This window comes from Lepisosteus oculatus, chromosome 16 (genome assembly GCF_040954835.1).
Source record: "Lepisosteus oculatus isolate fLepOcu1 chromosome 16, fLepOcu1.hap2, whole genome shotgun sequence".
NCBI classification, from domain to species: Eukaryota; Metazoa; Chordata; class Actinopteri; order Semionotiformes; family Lepisosteidae; genus Lepisosteus; species Lepisosteus oculatus.
Genome location: NC_090711.1, coordinates 3,030,056 through 3,052,167, shown reverse-complemented (window position 1 = coordinate 3,052,167; position 22,112 = coordinate 3,030,056). Strand labels below are relative to the sequence as shown.

General features: G+C 47.4%; 1 protein-coding gene across 2 annotated transcripts in view; it reads right to left on the bottom strand.

Moving 5' to 3' along the window:
- gnas (GNAS complex locus) overlaps nt 1-22,112 on the bottom strand; it is a 65,634-nt gene that overhangs the window by 38,449 nt on the left and 5,073 nt on the right. The window contains exon 1 of one of the 2 annotated variants that reach the window (XM_069179303.1): nt 1,153-2,815. The exons of the other annotated variant lie outside the window; for it this stretch is intronic. Within the exon in view, the coding sequence (XP_069035404.1) occupies nt 1,153-1,291 (139 nt within the window). The 5' untranslated portion in view covers nt 1,292-2,815. Of the gene's footprint in view, nt 1-1,152; nt 2,816-22,112 lie in introns of those variants that run through there. 2 annotated transcript variants of the gene reach the window in all.

Genomic DNA, 22,112 nt, shown 5'->3' with positions numbered 1-22,112 from the left:
TGTTGGGGAAAAAAGACGAGCAACGCCTGGCCTTTTAAAAAAAAAAACCCGAGAAACACAACATGTCCGTTTTTCTCTGTCAACTCAAATGGCACATGACAGTCGTTGTTTTTACTCAAATCTGACGGGCGAAATCTGCTGCCACACGGGCCTCGGAAACCGCCCCCCAGACAGCGGTCAGGGCTGCCCCGGCGGCCCGCCGAGCCCGGTTCCGTCCGCTGCTGGGACAACCCAGATTCAGGCGAGAGAACCTCTTCGTCTCGGGCCCCACGGCTTTCGCCTAGGCCTTGCAGCGACACCGCAGAAACATCAACCGTCCGTGAAATAACGGGGCACCCCGTCCCCCAAAACCACCGCGGGCCGGGGTAAATCATCACACCTCGACACGAGACACGACCTCGGGTCATGGGGAGACCGGAGAGGCGGACGGACCCGCGCGGCGAAAACGACGAGCTGGGTTTCCTGAAATCTACCCCAACCAACCCCGGATAAGGACCCCGTCTGATATTTTTTTTTTTACAAATACATCTACACAGCTCAGAAACACAACGAAAGCCGTCATCGCAAACAGCAGAAACAAAGCTCTTGACTTTTTTTTTTAAAGAAACAGAGGCGCAGGCTACGAGACGCTACAAGGTGGTTGTGATTGAGCATCGCGGATCAAGGAAGAGTAACGTGATCGCATCGTGAAATACTGAGAAGACCGGTTTGTAAGGCTCGCAGACCCACAGACACGCACAGCCGACACGTAGCCCGTGTGTTCAGGCAGAGTTAACACCCCGGCTCAGCGGTAACAACGTATCACTGCTGGTTTTTCTAAAAAAGACTCGGATCCAAACGCGATACAGCTGTTTCGGCTGCCTCCTCTCTCTCTCTCTGGCTCCCTCGGCCTGCAAAGACAGCCCCAGCTAGACTCGCAGCACGGCGCCGTGTCCTCCGCAAACACAGAAATCAGATTACAACCCCTCATTTCAGCCCAGGAAAATACATTTTAAAAAAAACACACACTAACGCCGGCCCCGACAACAAATTCAGCCTTCCGATTTCATCCGATCTCCTGCGATGCACGGAATTCGTCCATCGAGATGTGTACGCCGCCCACCCCCAGCACCCAGTACATCTCCCCATGCATCTGGACTGTACCGGACCTACCCAGCAGCAGTAGCCGGTGCGTCGCTCGGTAGATCTGTTTGTCTTTCTGCAACTGTTTCTCGATCTTTTTATTCGCCTCGCGCTGCGCTTTCTCCTCGTTCCGCTGGTCTTCAGTCTTGCTGTTGCCCAAACAGCCCATCTTTCTCCCCCACTCCCAAAAAACCTCCCCCCCCTCCAAAAAAAAACAAAAACAAAAACAAAACAAAACGCACACACACAAAAAAGTATAGAACCAGACCCCCCCCCCAAAAAAAATAGAGGTTCGGGAAAAGAGGGGAGAGGGACGGGGAGGGGAAGGGAGGGAGGGAGGGAGGGGTTAAAATATTAAATAATTAAGAAATCCTAAATCCCTCGATTGTTGGCCCACAAAATTAACACCTGGGTGTAGATTCGTGGCATTTATGTATGCTGTCGGTAAAAAAAATGATCAAATCAACCGGGATTTTTTTGGGGGTAAATGATTTAAAATGGATACCCCCCCTAAGTCTAATCCTGCCTCGGAAAGAACGGTGAGCAGGAGATAATGACGCCACAGTCGGGCCGCCTTGTCAGACGGGGAAATATCCCCCCCCCGGTGTGTGTATATATATATGCACAGGCTTAATTATTATTTCAATTTAAAAGAAAAAAAAAAACAAATAGAATTTCGATTTTTGTTTCCTTCAGCCTTCTCTTAAAATAAACATGTATAATTCTGTCTCGCGATTCCCACGACGGTCTCTCTTAATGACAAATCCAACCCCCCCCAAATTAATTTCCTCGACGAAGAATCCTTCAGTCTCTTAAAAGGCGATTTTTTTTTGTAGTCTTGGGGGGTCGGAGGGGGGTCACCAAAAACCCCAACAGGAAAGGCGCTTTTAATAGGAATTTAATATTTTGGTCTATATCTCACAATTCGCTTTCTTCCACAAGGAGTGTGTGTGTGAGAGAGAGAGACGGGAGGGGGGGGAGAGACGATAAAAATGAATATTTCCACTAAAATGACGCCATGTAGCTCATTTTGAACGTTTCTTGACTCGGTAAAAACCTTTTAAATCCGTAAAACGCGCACGCGGCGGCCCCAGAGTGTCCGATGCACAGCTGTTTTAATCCCAGAAAATCATTTAATTTTTTTCCCTATATTTTCCTCCTCCTCTTCTTCTGCGATGGTCGTTCCTTGCTGGTTTTGCCCAAATCAAAAAGGCCCTTTTCTCTCTCTCTCTCCCCCTCCGTTTTTTTTTTCCTCTGTCGCTATAACAATTTATATTTCTCCCCACATCTGGAAACCGCACAAGCTCACAATTCCGATTCCAAGAATCCTCTTGGCGACTCGTTCCGCCACCTCCGACTGCTGTGTTTTTACGGGTGAAAAAAAAAATCTCGGGCTATTTCCCCTTCTGTTGCAGTTTGAGCCTGCTGTCACTCTCAGCTTTGTATCCCTTTTGAATTCGGATGGTAGACACATACATGTGCACACGAGTCCGTGAAGATACCGCGGTTCATACGGACTGATCCCGGTTTGACAGCAATTCCTTCGCTGACAGGCCGCTCACGCTGGCGAATAAACGTCAAAAAAAGCCTCTTCTGGGGGACATTGTTCGCTTTTTCCCTTTTCTCCGGGAATTGTACATTGACACAGCGCTGGAGAGATGGGTGGGGCAAACCATTCTCATTGAACCCTGGGAACGGGCAGCGTCTGAATCACATGACGGCAAACGTCAGCAAGTTGCAATCTTGTGGCTGAAAGGCGCCCTCTTCAAAGAGCCCAGAAAATTCCGAGTGAGGTGGAAGCGGCCCGACACAGGCCCTCCGACTCTTCGCCTGGGGGGCAGCACCCCTTTGGGGGGGGGGGGGAGTCACCACGCACGTTCTTGTCAAACGCACAAATTATGCACGCAGAGTCATGCGCACGCACCTTGCAATTTTTTTCCCCCCTACCCACAGCAGAATTGCAACCAAGCGAACAAAACAGAAACTCTCCGGCTGCCCCGCCACAGAGGAACAGCGAGGCGGCAGGACAGCCGGCCACCTCCGGGACACGGCGCCGGCTATCCGACATTAAATCACATGGAGGGGATATGCACAGGCACACATCTTTGGTTAGATAAAAAGAAAATCTCCTAAAACAACAACAACAACAACAACAAATCTGCACTATGGCCAATAACTCCCACATCCACAGTAGTGCCCAGCGAAGGAGACACATCCTCCTTCCCTCCAAGCAGCGTCCTGGGTTCCATTGGCAGTCTGGGATGCCAGTCTGTGTGGAGTTTGCATGTTCTCCATGGGTGCAAATTGTGTTTTTTTTCCAGGCACTCCAGTCTCCTCCCACTTCCCATAGACAACGGTTTAGGGCTGAATGACTACTCTAAACCATCTCTACTCTTGGGGGGAGGGGGAAAGGGGGAGTTCGAAGGGATTTCATACCGGGTGGAGAGGGTCCCAGTAACGTCCACTGGTTTTACTGGTACAAGCGAAGGGGCTTATTTGGTTCTGTTTCTCTCTAAGCCCAGTGGGATCAAACTCCACCAAACTCGCATAGGTCAGGAGTCTCATCTGTTTCTCACGCTGACCTACAGGCTGTGGCTGCTGGCTGGAACCATGGCCCAGGGGCGCCACAAGAGGGAGCCGGTGAACAGGCTGTGTCTCCTGCCCCAGTGCAGGGGTGGGAACGCGGGACAGGAGCTGCTCGGCTTGCCAGGTCCCCCGAGCAACTGGGAACTGGTGAGCATCGGCCTTTTCTTCCCCCCCAAAATAAAAAACAACCTTTTATTCATCTCTGAAAATGTCATCGAAGATACTTGTCCTTTAAGACAGGTTTGCCCTCATCGAGGAGTTAAAAAAAAACTAAACAGAAGGCAAAGAGCTCCACGCCCGGTCTCCATGTCCACTGACTCTTTGCCATAAACGGTTCTAATAATAACAATAAATAATCGCTTGCTTTTGTGTGCTGCTTCTTAACCCATACGGTCCCAGAGTGCTTTATACACAGGACAGGACTGACTTTCAGTCACCACTGAAGTGCAGTCCCACCTGGGTGACGCACGGCAGCCCCCCCTGCAGAGCCTGGCCAAGCGCTTGGATCCGCAACGCAAGCAGAGGAAAGCTGCCCCAGATGGTCTCATTCACCATGGTAAACTCTCACGAGGCTCAGCTGCTCTGTAATGCCAGCAGCAGTGTCTTGCCTTGCACGGCACGCTTGCCACTTCGATGTGACGAACTGGGAACCCGTCTCGGGAGCTCCTTACCCACTCCAGCTTACATCAGCAGCTGTGGGCGCCGACCTCGCAGTCTCACCCCCGGATACCCCATATCCTGCTGTGCTGGCACACAGCGCACCATGGACTAAAACTGCGCTAAACCTGTCTTGTCACAGCAAAATGCGATTGCACCCAACGATAAGGAATTGCAGGGCTCCTCGAATCTGCAACTTGTTAAATTTAGCAAGTGGCACGTCTGATTACTGATATTACATGCCGTGAGGCCCTGTGTTCAGCCTGAGTATGCTATGCTACAAGTAGATGGAGGCCTGCCAGTATCAATTTCATACTGTTTCTGTACCTCACACACTGCCACCCTGTGGCCTTATTTTGTAAACACACGGTGTGCTCAGCCTTTGATGAAAAAAAAAAACAAAAATAAATCTGAGTGAATCATGGGATTGGAAGGCACTAACAGTTTTCAGAGGACCACTTCATCCACCACTGAAGTGCACCCCCACCCTGGTGACCCACGGCAGCCATAGTGCACCCTGCACCCTGGTGACCCACGGCACCCATAGTGCACCCCCACCCTGGTGACCCATGGCAGCCATAGTGCACCAGCAGCCCCACTACACATCAGGAAGATAAGTGATTGATTGCTTCACATATTGTGTTAAGGGGAAAGTTTACTGAGGCCAGGTTGTGCAAGCCCAGAGAGGAATTTAGCCAGGACATTAGGGTTAACTCCCCTTTTGTTACAAACAGGGCCATGCAAGCAAACTACAAAGGTGACTTACGAGAGAAAACCATTCAGCCCATCTTGACTGCTGCAGGTCTAGTGGTTTATTGATCTCATCCAGATATTCCTTTAGATAACACAGGGTACACAACCCCCAGTTACAGTACAATTACTGTCTGTGTGTCTGTCTTATACATTTTCAGAACAGCTGCAAAGTTTGGAAATACTACTGACTTCTGTTCTTTGCAAGCAGAATTATGACATCTTTGATGACTGAGCAGTCAGGACCTCAGTTTAACATCAGCACCTCCTACAGCAGCATGCCTTCTCACTGGGGCGCTGGTTCTGTGTCCCTGCTCCAGTGAGAGGAGTACTACAGGTACTTGCTGGTTCCCAACACCTCTGACGGCAGTAATCAGGTTATCCCTGCAGGGCACTCAGCCCAGTCCTGACCATGCCTGGTCTTAATTAGCACAGATCAGGCTGCAGGCTGGTCACGCTCTTGTAGAACAGGGATGTCAGGGGTTAATAATACTAGACAGATCTGTCGTGTTCACTCACTTTGCTTTCTCTCTTTGAGTTTCGTTGGAGTCCACCCTCCAAGTTCCCCAAACACGCACCAGAGCAGGCCGAGACAGAAAAGAGAAGGTGAGTAACCGGCTCTAAAAACAAGTTGTAAAACTCCCTGTCCCAGTCCTCTTTCTCACAGGCCAGAGGCTCAGCGACTCTAAACAAACAAGGGTATTTTTAAACCTGGTTACTTTTTTTGGCGCTTTATTTTTACACTGGCGTTTGCTGGTGCGAAAGCACCGCAGCAGCAGTTCTGGGGCGGGGGGGCTGGATTGGTGCTGGGAGGAGGTTGGGTATGAGTGTTACAGGACAGATCCTGTAATTTGGTGCAAACAGGCAAGCAAAAAGCAGGAGACATTCCCCGGGCAGGACAAACTAAACAAGGACCTTCACGTATATGTATTCCTGTTCTGGACATGATTCATTCTGAGACCATGAATTAACTGTGTCTATTTATTTCCCTTATGGATGTATTTTAATATTTTAAGGAATGTAAGCATGCAATAATAACATTTTTAAAACAGTGTGCCTTCCCTGACAACACACCAAATACAAATGAGTTTGCATACTTTTGAATAAAAAATCCAATCACTAAAAAAGGCAAACAGGAAAATAATCAGTGGTACTTTCCCCGGTTCACTTTTAGGCAGAGATTACATACATCTGGTTGATAGCCTGAGTTTGGTTTAAGAGTTTTCTGTTGCATAGTGTCCACGTTGCTTGGCAGCACAAAGGAAAAGGACACTCGGATGTCACTGTGGACCCCCGAGTGAATCGTTTCTCTCTCCAGCCCTTTATTCTTACATCACGAGGAGAAGTAGCAGACTAGGGAACCACACGTTTCCCCATTCACTTTCCTAGTGTGTGTGTGTGTGTGTGTACCTGTGCAAGCAGCCGTGTGCATCTCCGTATATGAGTGTGTTCTGCACATGTGCGTGCGTGAGCAACTGTGTGTGCACGCGTGTGTCGGTGAGTGTGTGCGTGTGGGGGTGTGTATGTGTGTGCCCATGCGTGTGTGTGCATACAGGAGCTGGTCCAGTCATGGGTCACAGTCACGCTGGCCCACGAATGACACAGTGATAGAGAGACCACAGAGTGAAGAGGAGGTACTGCCTGGAGAACACAAGCAAACTTCAAAGGTTACAAATGAGAGAAAACCATTCAGCCTGTCTTGACTGTTTCAGGTCTAGTGGTTTATTGATTCTAGCATCTCACAGAGCCATTCCTTGAGAGATCCGGGGGCCCACAACCCCCAAGCATAGTACAATTACTGTCTGTGTGTCTGTCTATGCATTTGCAGAACAGCTACAATAAATGCAAATTCCACGACTTCAGTTCACCAAATCTAACACCTGTGCAAGCAGAAGTCATCCTGCCAGTTGGCAGACATGCCACCCAGTATGGACACTACCTCACGTACACGTTACACAATAGTTCACGTGCACTGCATGACCCTGCAGCCCCCTCCTCAGGCAAACCAATACTCCTGACAGCTCTGCAAGCCCATGGACGCAACAGGCACAGGCGACATCACGATGCCAGGAGTGCTGATGGCAACACCTGCAAAAGGACTGCGAAGGTGTCATTTTGAATAAAAATTTCAATTCTGCATAATCGGTTTAAGAGTCAGAAGGAGAACTATACAGTTGCAATAAGCGCAAATATTTAACTTTAACTTCAATTCTAATTCTTTCTGTAATTTTCTCTAGTATCCCACAGATTCTTCGTTACCTTATATTCAATTATAACACAGTAAGCACACTAAAGTCCAGTAAAAATAACAGGATCAAAAGGAGACTTTCAGCGCAGTTTAAACTTACAGCAACTTAAGAGGAGCTACAATAACTTAAAATGTATTTTGTTTTCTCAGGTTTTATTCAAGGAGCTCAGAATTTTCTAATTCACTTTTAAAATAATTAGTGCTAATTTGGCAACACAGGGTCTAATGATACAATTATTGTTGGCTAACAGCTCTGGACACGGTGCAGTTTAGCAGACTACAGATACAGAAGGAGCAATAATATTTTTAATTAAAACCCAGACTAGAAAGTATAAAGAGTACAGAGGATAAAGGTTAAGACAGGGATGACAGACTCACAAGATGTGATATGGATTGCAAGATCATTTCACAGTTTTGGAGCTACAGAACTGAAAGTGTGGTCTACTGAGGCTCCCAGAGTTTGGAGCCTCACACTGGGAACTGAAAGAAGCACAGACTCTGAAGAGCCCAAACAATGCAAATGGAGACGTGTAGGGGACTGACGGTTCATTGAACTAACACTGCCTGACCTCTCCCTTGTACTTCATGTTAGTTTAAAGGCATGGTGGCGTAGTGGTGAGCATCACTGCCTTGCAGCACTGGGGCCCTGGGTTCAATTCCTGGGCTGCTCTCTGTGTGGAGTTTGTATGTTCTCCCTGTGTGAGCAGTGTGTACCCTGCCATGTGCACATGGCTTGTCTGGATTGTCTCCAGCTCCCCTGTGATCCCATCCTGGGTGAGGCAGTCAGAAAATGGGTGAATGTCCCAGGTCAGTCAGAAGTCATGCTGTGAGCAGCAGGATTCTGAATCTTATTCTGAAATCCCAAAGAGGTTTCCATTTTCTTCCAGACAAGCCAAGCACACTGCTGTCTCAGTGTGGGACAGGCCAAGTGTCCAAGTCACTGTTCTGCTGTGCAAATCGCCAAGCAGGGCCAAGAATAATTTCACAAGGGATGAGAAAAAAATGAATGTATTTTGAAGGAAAAGCTCTTCTTTTTTCCATCCATCCAAAACACGAAATGTCCACTGATAATTCAGTGAGAACCAACACTTACATTTCCAAGAACATCTCACAGGTCTTTGATCAGATTAAGTCATAGTATCCTCATACTCATTACAGTTCGTAAACACACACACAAATCTGCAATACTGTGTAAATGGTACCTTGATAATACCTTTTCAGTAATATTTTAAGACTTTTAAAGTCTGCAGATCTTTTTATTTTAGAAAATATAATGGAAAACACGAGATATGTCAATGAACTCCTGTGAAACACTGTCTCTAAAGGAATGGCTTATGAAAAATATTTAGATGCTGAACTAAATCTTTTTAGTGTAAAACAGAAACCACGAGAGCACCTGACTTGTATATTCAAAATCCTCCAAAGTACTGAAAAAAAGCCTAGAAAGTTGGACTTCTTTAGCATCAACATCAAAACACTAACCAGAAGACAGAACTGGAAAGTAAGGAGTGGAGCATTTTGAGAGTGAGACCAGCAGGCAGTTCTTTACGCAAAGGGTGGTGGGAGCTTGGAACGAGCAACCCAGCCATGTTGTTGAAGACGATACTCTGCAGTTGTATATGAAATGCCCAGGTAAGATCCCGGAATGAACTAGCTGGTTGCAATTCCATGAGTTAGAGAATAAATACCTCCTAACTTCTCTTATGTGCTGATATTTGTGTTAAATTGCAGAATAGCGTTGCAGATCAAACAGTTAATGGGCCAATATTGCACGTTCTCCATTTTAAAGGCAGCTGTTGTCGAGGATATTTAATCTGATGTCTGCAGTGGAAATTCAGTGCAAAGTCGAAACAAGAGCATTGAAATGTCAGTCATAACACTGCTGCCTCTCTCCCGGTCGCTGTAAAATACAATGTTGCATGGTTTTTATTTGCAAAGTCTACCAGAAGCTCAGTCCAAGCCTGGCAGCTGTAGAGCGGTTTGGACATATTTTCAATATGAAAGGATTAACCAAGTGGGCTTTCCAGCAAACAGAGCAACTCTGAAAACTATTTTGGATGAAACTATTCGCCCTGAAGCCAGTCCAATCGACATCAAAAGGTCTGACAGACTGCGCTGCAAGAATTGTTTTTATACGCGACGGAGGCGTGACGGTGCAGTCCACCCCAGCGATCAGCACGAGCTGACCCCAACCCCCCCCCTCCCCGTAGAAAACATGGAGCCCCGCAATCCAGCTGTGGCCACCACAGGGACTGGGAGTCTGGACTCTGAGCTGGGAGCCCTCAGGGCCGCCGGTGAACGAAACAGAATTGCCAGCAGGTGCGGTCGTCAGGCGCTGTCTGAAAACAGCTGCGTGCCTCGGCCTCTTCTCGAGCGCGAGGTAAACCAACGCGTGCAACAGCTCTGCGAGCCCGCCGAGGCAGCGCCACAGTACGTGGGGACAGAGCCACTTCTGGAAGGACGAGCCACCTCTGTACAATGAGCGCTGGCCTCTGTCTTGTCCTCTGCCTGTCAAGTGATTTCATCCGTCCATCCGTCCATCCATCTTCAAACCGCTTCGTCTAATAGAGGATCATGGGGAACTCGGAGCCTATCCCAGCAAGCAATGGGCGCAAGGCGGGGCCCACCCTGGGGACCACACGCAGACGCAAACACACACACGCTCACACCGGGGCCGGCTTTCCCAGAATCCATCAACCTACCAGCATGTCTGTGGACCGCGGGGGGGGGCGGGACACAGGAGCACCCGGAGGGAACCCACAGGAACACGGGGGGAACACGCAGACTCCACACAGACAGCGCCCCCGGAGCTGAACCCAGGGCCCCGGCTCTGCCAGGCAGCAACGCCGACCCCTGTGTCATCATGATGGAAGTGGAGATCTGAAGGAGGTCCTGGCATTCCTAACACTTGGAAAGATCCGGCGGACTTCACCACAGTGGGTCTATATCCGCACGCAGGTCTGGCCACATTCCCTGCTCTGCTTTAGCGGCTTGAGACCTCCACTTCTGGGTTTGTTTTCTCATTTTCTGGTGGCCCATGGCGTTGTTCCACATTCTGGCAGTGTTGGACTTTTCCCCCCCAAACACTAAGATCAAAATCTTAACAGAGAACATCTTTATCCACACTGTAAAGTGAAGAGGCTCAGTAGCATGTCTTGTGAACAATACTGCAGCTGCCTGACTCTCACTCTTATTTTGAGTGTAAATATGCAACAACTGGATGAAATTCTTGTGCTCCTGTGAATAAATGCCAAGATGGATCTGTAACAGCGGATCACTCCCCCCTCCCCTACAAGAGCTCTCCTTCAACAACACCAGGCAGCCCATCCCTGAATGATCACGCTAGTTAACAAGCAACTCCTGGAATTGATTTCGAGATTGTAAATCCATGACTCAGTCTGCGTTTCATTTCAGACGTGCTGAGATTCCTCTACAGGTCGAAGAGTAAAACAAAGAAGTAAAGTTGAGTGAACAAGATGAAAAGGGAGTAGAAAAAAAAGAAGGAACTTAATGTAAAAATATGAACCTTTAATATTCACCTTGATTGCTTACGATGCAAAAGACACTACTTTATTGCGACTAGTCTTGCTACAAACAACTGTAATGATAATGATGCACAATAAGTATTTTTCACAGATTCAAAGGATGGGGGGAGTTTTAAATAAGAATTATAGGTAAATGAACACAAACACCACTTTCTGAAAAGTCACTGTGCTTTCAGATCTGGGATGTCTTGGATATCTAACCTTTCGTGGTGGTGTGGCACACTCACTAAGGGCTCAGTTCCTATCTGGGTCCTCATTTCTGACAACGGGGCTTCATGGTCTGTACTGTCACTGAACTGCAGTGCCACACTCCCTCAGAATGAGCTAGCAAGGAAAAACCACCAGCTCAGAAACTGGGGCTGTAACTGCGCAGGATCGCCCCTTGAGAACTGAAGCCAAACACCAGCCAGCAGTTATCAGCTGCAGGATCACATTGCCACAAATTGCACAGCGCCGGTAACACACAAGGGAGAACAGGTATTCGCGATTAAGCACTTCAAAATCTTTCTGCATGAAGGACAGATCAGAGAAAATGACTTTAGTTACCCTCACAAGGAGGATAGCAACAGGGATTAGTAGCTACATTATATCAAAGTTTTAGCTGAGCTCATTTAACGCTACAATTAAAAGAAAGCCAGGTATTATATTTTTAAAAAGCAGTGAAAAGTAGTCTGCTACACTGGCTTCATGCAGAAGCGCCCATTCCCGTTAATACAGTAAGAAGTCCAAAATACTTGACTGCTCTCCTGGGCTGCTGACAAAGCACAGTACATGTGCTGAAACACTCATCGCAGCAGATCGCAAGAAGAAAAGCGGTTTTCCACGGACTCGGGGAACAGCGGCGCGGAGACAGAGGTCGTCGGCCTCACGAGCCCACGGCCGGCTCGCTGACTGTCCCGCGAGCCGCGGGGTGTGATCAGGGGTCTCACGCGACCACTTCAGCGCGTGGGACCGACAGAACGCGGAACAACATCTCTATCACTATGAGAATATTATTATTATTATTATTATTATTATTATTATTATTATTATTATTATTATTATTATTATTTAACTGATGAGGATATTTCTGTAACAATCTGAGAAAGCAACTGTTTTATTTTATTTACATCGTTCGACTAGGGAGCTGCGTCAGCACGCGTGGGCTGCGAAGGAACAGGTAAAGGTTTCTTCCCTGCTGGAAAGAGAAGAAAATAAACACAACGTTTCGGCTGTGGAGCCTTCTTCATAACACCCGAAGACCCGAAGAGGGGTCCACATCCGAAACGTTGCGTTTCTTCGCTCCTCTTTCCAGCAGGGAAGAAACCTTTACCTGTTCCTTATTCCATTTACGTTTATCTTTATGTTTTTATGGGCTGGGCGGGGTGGTCAATCCCCCATTGAGGGGGACCAAGTCAAATCAGAACGAGATTAAAAGCGACGCGAGGTTACAGTCCCCGATCCGCGCGCTGACGACACCCGATCGCTGGGAGCTCGGCGCCCTCGCGCCTCTGACTGGGGGTCTCCCCCTCGTGGAGCAGAATCCCCCCCCACCCGGAGCCTCGTGTTACACCCGACAGCTCCCGGCAGGCAGGGGGAAACCGCCTATAATTATGGCACCGATAAAGAACTCGATACTGCAATTAATAATGCATCCAGAAATAAAATAGTTATTTGAGGACTCTAACGAAACCAATTAGGATAAAACTGCGCTTCTTAAGGGCTTGTGAAATGTAATCCTAGAAATCTGCCCTACTGCTCCTATGAATACTACTGTTTCATATTTTCAAATTAATACTAATATATTCAAGGACTGTTCTGAAAAGTGCTCCAAATCTTCCAACAATCATAAAGTATAATGTCATACAGATAATAGTATCATTTGAACGGTCGAAAACCCAATATTCTGTTAAATCAAGAATCACCGGACTGTCGCAGGATGAAAGCTTTCGGGACACCTGCGTTGGGAAATTCAGAGTGTAATCTAATCTACAGACGAAGGAGGAAGAGTTCCGCTTTATAACCCTTGTGACCCCTTCGCTGACGTAATCTGTCAATTACAACTATGATTATATTGCAGATTTACCTCTATATATAGGCCACTGGGTTTATTTTTATACACCAAAGCAAACAACTACAACAACCATTATAATCTCAGTTTTATATTGTATATCATTCGTTTATAAACCGAATTCAGCGCTGTCCTGCAACGTGAAACGTAAGAGGATATTATCTTAAAAACACAGTTTGGTCTCGAAGAACTGATTTACAGGAGGTTTAAGGTGCCGTTTCAGTGTTTTTCTTTTTTTTAAAAAAACTTGTTTTTCAGGTCCCCCACAGCACGTAGAAGACGACGATGCTGAAGTGACTTCAAGACACCCTGGTTTGTTAAGTGATCGACTCTGTTTTAGTAGGATTGATGAAAAGCGGAGGAAGACGTTTCAGAATCCAGATGGTCATTTAAAACATTAAAAACTTAAAACAAAAACGTTTCCCCGCCCCAGAACCAAGATGACCTCACAGAAAAAAAAAACGTCAAATCTTCCCTCTAGTGGGAAAAAGTTCTATATATCCTTTTTACTCTCCTGCATAGCAAACGGAAAAACCGGCAGCGATTCCACTGCGATAACAGAAACGCTGGTTCGAGTCACAACGTCTAAAGTCGGTCACATTTCGACAACTACACTCGCTTTGTCACAGGATGCCGATTCGCGCGTCCCTTGTGGTTTATGAATCTTGAAGCGACGACCGCGCTTTACTGACAGCTTCAGAAGCTGTGTCCGGTTACTCTTCGATCATAAGGATAATAATAATAATAATAATAATAATAATAATAATAATAATAATAATAATAATAATAATAATAATTGCTTATACTTATATAGCGCTTTTCTGGACACTCCACTCAAAGCGCTTTACAGGTAATGGGGACTCCCCTCCACCACCACCAATGTGCAGCCCCACCTGGATGTACAGTATCTCCCCGCATTCTCAAACTGCGCCGACACTTTTAAAGAGGGTAGAGTAGGCACATTCCCTGATTCATTGATTTTTACCAATCCGATTCCTTCCCCCACTTCATTGCACACAACTATTGCGATAACTGTTTTATTCTTTAATTCTCGAAAAATCCTATTCGACACTGCAAGAACGTAAAAATAACAACACGGCGAACCAGTAACACACGAAATGACATCAGTATGTAGTTGGAATGGGGGAATATGTCATTTTAACCGTCAGTCAGCTTTCCAATGTTGAAGGCTGTTGAACAGGTCAGCTCACAACACACGTCGGATTCCAATCGCCAGGCAGGTTTTTAGTGGCGCAATTCCGTCAGTCCAAACAGGAAGATCACTATGGGGTATAACAAACCGGATAACCATTAACCAATAAGTAGTAACCGCTAAGACTATTATTAACCACACTAATTGATTGTTGGGCCATTAATTATTAGTAACAGTACTAATAGTTGGGCCATGAGCTATTAATCACCTCCCGTCTCGGCGGGGATTCGAAGCTTTTATTTTGAGCAAAACCTTCAACAAAATAAATGGTTTCTAAAGTTTTCCGAAAGGCCATCATTAAAACACCGTCTCACTCCTTCAACATTTTAAAAATCATTTTCCATTTCATCCTAAAATTGCTTTACTTCGACTCGGGCCAGAAAATCTCTTAATTAGTGCGTCCTCACTTGGTAATGAACTGGCTCCATCACTCCGCTCTCCTCCCCACTGAGAGCTGGTGTGTGGGGGGCGGACTGGCGCATCATCCAGGTGGGGGTACACACTGGTGGGGGTGGAGGGGATCCCCTTTACCTGTAAAGCACATTGAGTGGAGCGTCCAGAAAAGCCTATATAAGTGTAAACAATTATTATTATTAATAATACAAACGTCAGTTTACGACAGCAACACTACTAACCTATTCTTCTGTTTCCCCCTTTGACTTAAATTCCCCAAAACTCCCTTTTGTGTTTTATGAACCACCACTGCAGAAGCCCTGGAGAAGGATAACAATTGCTGTTTGTATTTCATCAAAAGCAGTTTGCAAGCTGTCGGTTACTGGAAATAGCCTCCGCTCTGACCCCCCCAAAAAAATAAAACAACAACGTTGCTGCTTCCAATCGACTCGTGGTTTTCTGACGCCGTGGTCGCGGACAGAATATTTCTAAGGCCCGGGAGGCGCCCGGTTTCTCCCGATGAGACAAGTGGGGCCGGGGTGGGTGGAGGCAGAGGATGGAGGGGACGAGGAATTAAGGTTTTCGTGCAGCTGAGTGCAAACGAGATGCTACAAGCCTCCCCTCCCTCCCGATCGAGCCTGTCCCTCTCCGCTCTCCCGCAAACAAATGCCAGTGTTGCTAGGTTCTGCACTCTCAAACCCCCTGCTTTTCTATTTACAATTCCCGGCTAAAAATAGCAACAGACGAGCCATTTATAAGCTCGGGACGTGCCCGGGCATGGCGCGAGGGGGGCCGCCGCCGCGCGGGAGTTCCTGGCATACCTTTCACCTGAGGTCACGCTCCGAGCGGAACCTCGCGCCCCCCCCCCCACTCACCCACGGGGAACTCAACAGCTCCGACAGGCCGACCGCACCGGCAACATTTCATAACGCCGCGGGTCCGGCACTGGGGTCTTGGTTTTTAAAATCCAAAAAGGTTTCTTTTCATACGGTGCATTTTCTTTCTGTCGGGACGGTACGTCGGTGCTCTGGACCGAGATTTGCGCGGGCGGCGTGTTGCAACCTTGCAAACTGTCTAAAAAAAAACCCTTTTTAAATGAGCACAGATCACACTAACACACAGATAACACGGGGTACCTATGGATATTACACCGGCTCAAGACTAAAAGAACCATAGCAGACTCTTACGGCGGCTAATGTTAAATTCTTATTAAACTCATCATCTAGATTTCAAGTGTATTATACATTTTATTGAAGATACTAGATTTTCTTCTGTCCTGCTGAAAACAATACGATATCCACCGTTCTAGTCCGCCCTAAGAGAAATGGCTGCAAACGTCTGTCAAAGTGCCGTTGAATACAGTGTGCTTTCGAACATGATTGATACCGTCGTCTTCATTATGATCAGCAGCTGCGGTTCACGGTCGAGGTCCCGAATTTACAGGCGACTTGTCAAAAGAAGCCAAAGGCTCATGAAAACGACGGCGTCAACAACAATGCTGCCGAAAAACCCTCAGAGGTCAGAGGTGGACGGGAGGCCAATCAATACAAGCGCAGCGGGGATCCAGCAGCCTCCTGCGTCAGTGTCTGGGCTGCGGTCTCCCCGCCGTCCACACGAGGGCGGCAGTGGACACGAACGAGCGGCGACGACTCGGAAGTCCGTCCCCGGCAGAAGCGCCCCTCTTCTTTCCTGCGCCGGACCACATCTAAACAAACCGTCCGTCTCCCTCCCGGTACAAACTCCCTTATTTGATGTTGCGATTCTCCTGGGAATGAGCAAGAAGCCCGGGGCTCCCAGAAAGCCGCCACCCAGTGTCAGGTTTGTCATTTTGTCGGTGAGTGGGTGGAAGTTCCAATCTTATCTTTAATTTGCTGGTCTGTTTCAACCCCACAGCGTTTTTCAGCTCTTCACATCCGATTACTTAGCAAACACTGCGTTTTCTCTTCGCAGGTCCAAAGAAGAGCTTTTTTTTTTTTTGCAGAACACAGACAACCCGGTGGATTCCTTCAGAATGAACACCATCCAGGGGGCACAAGTGGGGATGCTGGGGGTGTGAATGTAAAACCAGGAACTGGAGGCACACCTCTTTACACAAAGGGTGGCAGGAGTGTGGAACCAGCTGCCCAGCTCTGTTGCTGATGCCGTTTCCCTGGCCCCTTTCTTAAAACAGGTGGAGGAGATTCACGTTCACGTTTATTTGTCATTCCAGCCCTATACGAGTATACAGTGCAACGAAATACCGTTCCTCCTGGTCCGCGGTGCAGATACAGAGAGGACACTGACATAGACATGGTAGACAGGATACACACAGTGCAAAGTCCAGAGAGTGCAAATTACTCAGCCAAAAGTCCACCTCTTTCGAGCCGGATTCGAACCCGTGACCTGAGGATGGCCGGGATTTACCACTACAGTCCAACAGAGCTACCGAAGGGGCAAATTCTGGGATCAATTCTCCTTCGGAACTTTCTAACGTTTCTATCGATAACATGTGACAGTTAACAGCGCACATAAAATCTGACAACTTTACAAAGTGAGCAATGTACAAGAAACTTATTCCTGGAACAATAATATGTCATGGGTACTTAAAGCAGTTTGACTGTCACATATCATAACTTATTGATAATAAGGCTACAGGCACTTAACGCGGGAGCAAACTCTGCCTTTTTGAAAATTAATGTGATGGTCTCTGATTCAAAAGAAATGAAACCAAGAAACCAAGTAAAGTAAAGAACTATAAGCAGCACAAAACCTACCAACGTAAATTACTCAGTCATCAGCTTTTAAAAACTATTTCCATTTCTATTTCATGGCATTTTGTAAAAGTAATTCATTGCATTTTACAGAACAGGAGGGTCCATCTGTACACAAAGAGTTGTGGGTGTATGTAAGTTACTCAGCTCTGTTGTTCAAGCAGATGCTGCACCCTGAACTGTTTCACAAAACAGCCAGAGGAGGTTCTCAGATTACCAACTAAATACCCAAAGTAGTTAGATTAACTAAATGGTCCCCTCTCATTTCTTAAATGTTCTTATGTCCGAGAGCTCTGCTTGGTGGAATAGTTCAGGTGATATTTAAACTGAGTCCGAAGGCCGGCGTACAGAAAGACATGGAATGGAATTCAGGTGCTGATTACTTTGAAGAGCCAAAAAGGCAGAAAAGCAAGATGAAAACTGCTATTTGAATGATTAGTTATCTTGTAAAAAAAAAACAATATTTTTTCTTCTCACGTATGCCCCAGAAACATTTAAAGAGATGTCCCCTGCTTTGTCTTCCGAAAAACATAGTGAAGTGCTCCAGCCATCCACATCCTAGCAGGGGAGTCCTCTCGTGTGGCACTCCGAGCCGGTCCACGGTTTCCAGGACTCCGCCCAGCCGGCGTGAGAGCCTTCTCAGCTGGGAACGGACGTGGAAGAGCGACGGCATGATCTCTCTCACTCCGCCTGCCCGCGCTGCCCGGCCGCCCCGAGCCAGGCGCACGTACGCACACACATTCCTGCCGGAGCGCCCTGTGCTCGGTTCAATGCCTGCGCTGTGATGCGCGCGGCCCCCCGGTCCTCCACACAGTGCGGGGCTCTGTCTCCTGGGAGTCCCCTGGGGCTGACTGAGGCACATGTGGCTGCTGGCTCCTCACAATGCTCCCCCTGTTCTGGGGCTGCGCGCGCTGGAACTGCACAGGGTCACCAGCCAACCCAGGAGAACGCGCCTGGGTGTCTGTGCACACAGGGCCTTCCGCTTGCACGGCTGCACCCCTCCACCTCTCTCTGCGGGGTGTACATGTCTCCCCAAGTCCAGCTTGATCCCACTTCCCGAGATGAGACACTGCCGGAAAAATACACGCAGTCCCATCTGGAAACTGGATTCTCCCCGGGAACTGCCAGATTCCCGATTGGCGGATAACCTGATTCCGTCTTTCTCCAGTCCCATCTCTCTACCGTGTTAACGGACAGCAGGGCTGTTCTGGTGGTGCGCGGACTGTCTCGATCAGGAAACAGTCCTGGCCATGACATGCGATTAACGCACGGGGAGGGATGTTTGCACAGTACCTTCGTGCTTCGTACTTGTGAATGACTGCAGAAAACCACAAAGCACTTGAGACTCATATTTGTTGCAGATCGTCTTAAAATAGGCCCAGACTCATTTCGGAGAAGCCGTTAGTACTATGAGGAGCAGCAGGCGTATTCATGCTTTTGCAAACAACTGTTGTGCAGTCATGTGTTTTGCTGGTTGGGCTCAGTACTGCCCCGTGCAGGCAGGTCATCGTATTGCAGCTTGATTCTGCTACCCCCCCCATGGGTCCTGAATTCTGAAACTCTGCCCTTTCTTCAGTTTAGTCCTGACTGAGTGCACAGCTGAGACATTCATTAAAGGAGCTGATAAGGTGAGGGGCAACTAATTGGACTGAGTACAGGGAGTGGCTTTTTACACAGAAAGGTGTAGGTGTGTGGAGTCCATGCTCATATTCTTTCAAGAAGAGTTTAATGACATTGTGACTCAGAATTAAACAGACATCCTCTAGCATCAGAAACGTATTCTCACAGCAGACAAAGATCGTGCTGTCATTTTCCAGTTCTCTCCCCTACTCAGTATTTTTTATTTCTTCTACATTTTTCTACATGCCTAACACTTATTTATGAACAGCTGTGAGTGTTGTGGGTGCTATCTGTCTGTATCTCTGCCAAAAAAACAGGTACTAGAAAACACAAAACTGAGTGGCAGGAAGTATACAGGGGAAGGATATTCCCTTTGCACCATGTGCGCTTTGCTGGTACACCAACCTGTAGTTGGGCTTGTGTGACATTAATGTGCTTCCCCAGGTCCATAGTAAATGGAATAAGGAGCAAAGCAAACAGCATCTGTGATGTGACATCAGTCTCTCCAAACAGGGAACAAAGATTACACTGAAGAACTGGAAAAAAAAACATTACTGACGAGCCAAATAAAGAAATTTGTCACAACTAACTATTTAAAGCCCCTGAATAAAAACTAATGAGAATTTTAATTGGAAACTTTATGGATAAGTTTCACACAGTCCGAGGTTTAAAATTTAACACAAGTTGCTTTAAAGGCTCTTTGCATTGTAAACATCCCATAAAGATAACATTGTTTACATTACTTTTTTAAGGTGCTAAAACATCCAAGCACTCCTGTTAGTATAGTGGTGAGTATCCCTGCCTGTCACGCGGGAGACCGGGGTTCAAGCTAGCAGCCATATCGCCCTGCAACTCAAAGCTGGCAGCCCACTGGAGCTCAGCAGGTGTGAGCCTGGTCAGTAGCTGGATAGGAGACCTCCTGGGGAAAAACTAAGGGTACTGCTGTAAGAGGTGTTAGTGGGGTAGGGGGCCAGTAGGGGGAGCTCACCCTGTGGTCTGTGCGGGTCCTAATGCCCCAGTATAGTGACAGGGACACTATACTGTAAACAGGTGCTGTCCTTCGCATGAGACTGACTCTCTGCGGTCATTAAAAATCCCAGGGTGTTTCTCGAAAAGAGTAGGGTGTAACCCCAGTGTCCTGGACAGATTTCCCATTGGCCCTTACAAATCATGGCCTCCTAATAATCCCCATCTATGAACTGGCTTCATCACTCTGTGATCAGCACCAGGTGCTACATTTTCCCTTAAATGTTTGGAAATCTGCCTTTCCACTTCATCAGTGCTATGTGAAATAAAGAAGAGCCTGTATCTCATGAAACTTGGAATGGATCAAAGTGCTGTGTGACACGACTCCAGTCTGTTTCTCTTGGGTGAATCTGTGGTCATTCTGAGCGTCTCTGTCAGGTGCCGAACACACAGCTCCCGGAGCAGCAAGAAAGGAACAGAGGAGCGCGGAGATGGATGGAGATGGATGGAGACGGCACCCCAGACTCCATCAGGCCTGGTGTGACCAAAGCAACACACAGCCTCTGAGAGACCTCTCCTCTGAGACTGAGGCGCGCTGCCCAGCTGGGTTATGAAAGCTCTCTAAACAGGCAACGTTCACATTTCTCATTCCTCCCACCCTGCCTGGCTAGGCACACACCACACACACATTTACACCTTCCCAGCACAGCGATCCGAGCTGCTCAAAACGTTCGTCCCCAGCCAAAAAATTCAGGCTAACTGCTGCTGTAGAAAGCCTCCCACACATAACAGTTTGGAGTTTGCAGCCATACTGCCTCCTAGTTTGTCTTTTCTTTTTCCTGTGGAATAACTGTGATGCAGCTACTGTAGGTCTCCCACTGCACACGAGTGTGAGCTCATGCTGGTTGAATAAACTGCAGGCTCTCATCTAGAAGCCAGCATTTTGCACACCTATTGCCCCATGTGCAGAGCCCAGCAGAGGCTTGGTCTGTGAATTGATCAAATGCTCTTATGTTATAATTATTAGAGCATGTTTCCTTTAACCAATAAAACACATGAAAGGAAGTCCAGCTGTTTGTGTGTGCATTTAAATGGCTGGTTGATGAGTCAGGGGGGCAGTGAGTGAGGGTTAAACAATTTCTTGATGGACAGAGAGAGAGAGATTTTGGGCTGCAGATAGAGCCTATTGTTCTGACAGCCTTCATGTAAAATTTGGACTTTCTAAATTGCTAATCACAGACACCATGGTTACAATGGGCACTTATTTGCTATTTAATTGTATTATTGCTTCCTACAAACAGCAGATCTCGAACACAAGGGTCACCAGGTACCGACCTTGACTTGTCAGAGACAGGTCTGTAACTGCAGGACCGATCAACTCAAAATGACCTGGCTTCCTACAGCCAGCTGCAGAGCACATACAGGCTGTGTGGTCTGTGTTCTCTACGGGGTCTTTCCAGATCTGTGCGCCTTTACACCACTATCTGAGGAATTTTCTCATGAAACCTGTTTAGCACTCTTGCAAAAAAAAAAAATGGTAGACAAACATTTCAACATTTGTCTTCTGTGAGAATAGCAGCAGTCGTCAGAGAAAGGCATTCCCCTACCCCACAGCACCACATCTGTTGATAAACCCTACAGTGAGAATTCTCACTGTGTTCGGGACCGCGCAGAAACACGGCGTGTCTTGTGAAGAATTTCATGCAAATGCTTCATTCCAATGGCCTGCAAAGATTTTGTTTCAATAACCAATAACCGCACACAAATTCCTTAATCCTGGACACCGAGGTGCGTAGGGGCAGAGCGGTGGCTCTGTGGCTAAGGATCTGCGCCTGTGACCGGAAGGTTGCCGGTTCATATCCTGCGGCCGGCAGAGGAATCCTACTCCGTTGGGCCCCTGAGCAAGGCCCTTCACCCCAACTGCTCCAGGGGCGCCGTACAATGGCAGACCCTGCGCTCTGACCCCAAGCTTCTCTCCCTGTCTCTGTGTTTGTGTCTCCCTGGAGAAAAGCTGGGGTATGCGAAAAGACGCATTCCTAATGCAAGAAATTGTATAGGGCTAATAAAGAAACATTACATTAAAAAAGAAATAATCAAATACAAGCCGATGTAGAGGAAGCTAAACAGGAGTTATCCCATCTGTTTGAGGGACGGCTGCAGTGACTTGGGACCTACTGAATCAACAACCGTTCAGAAACAGGACAGACAGGAG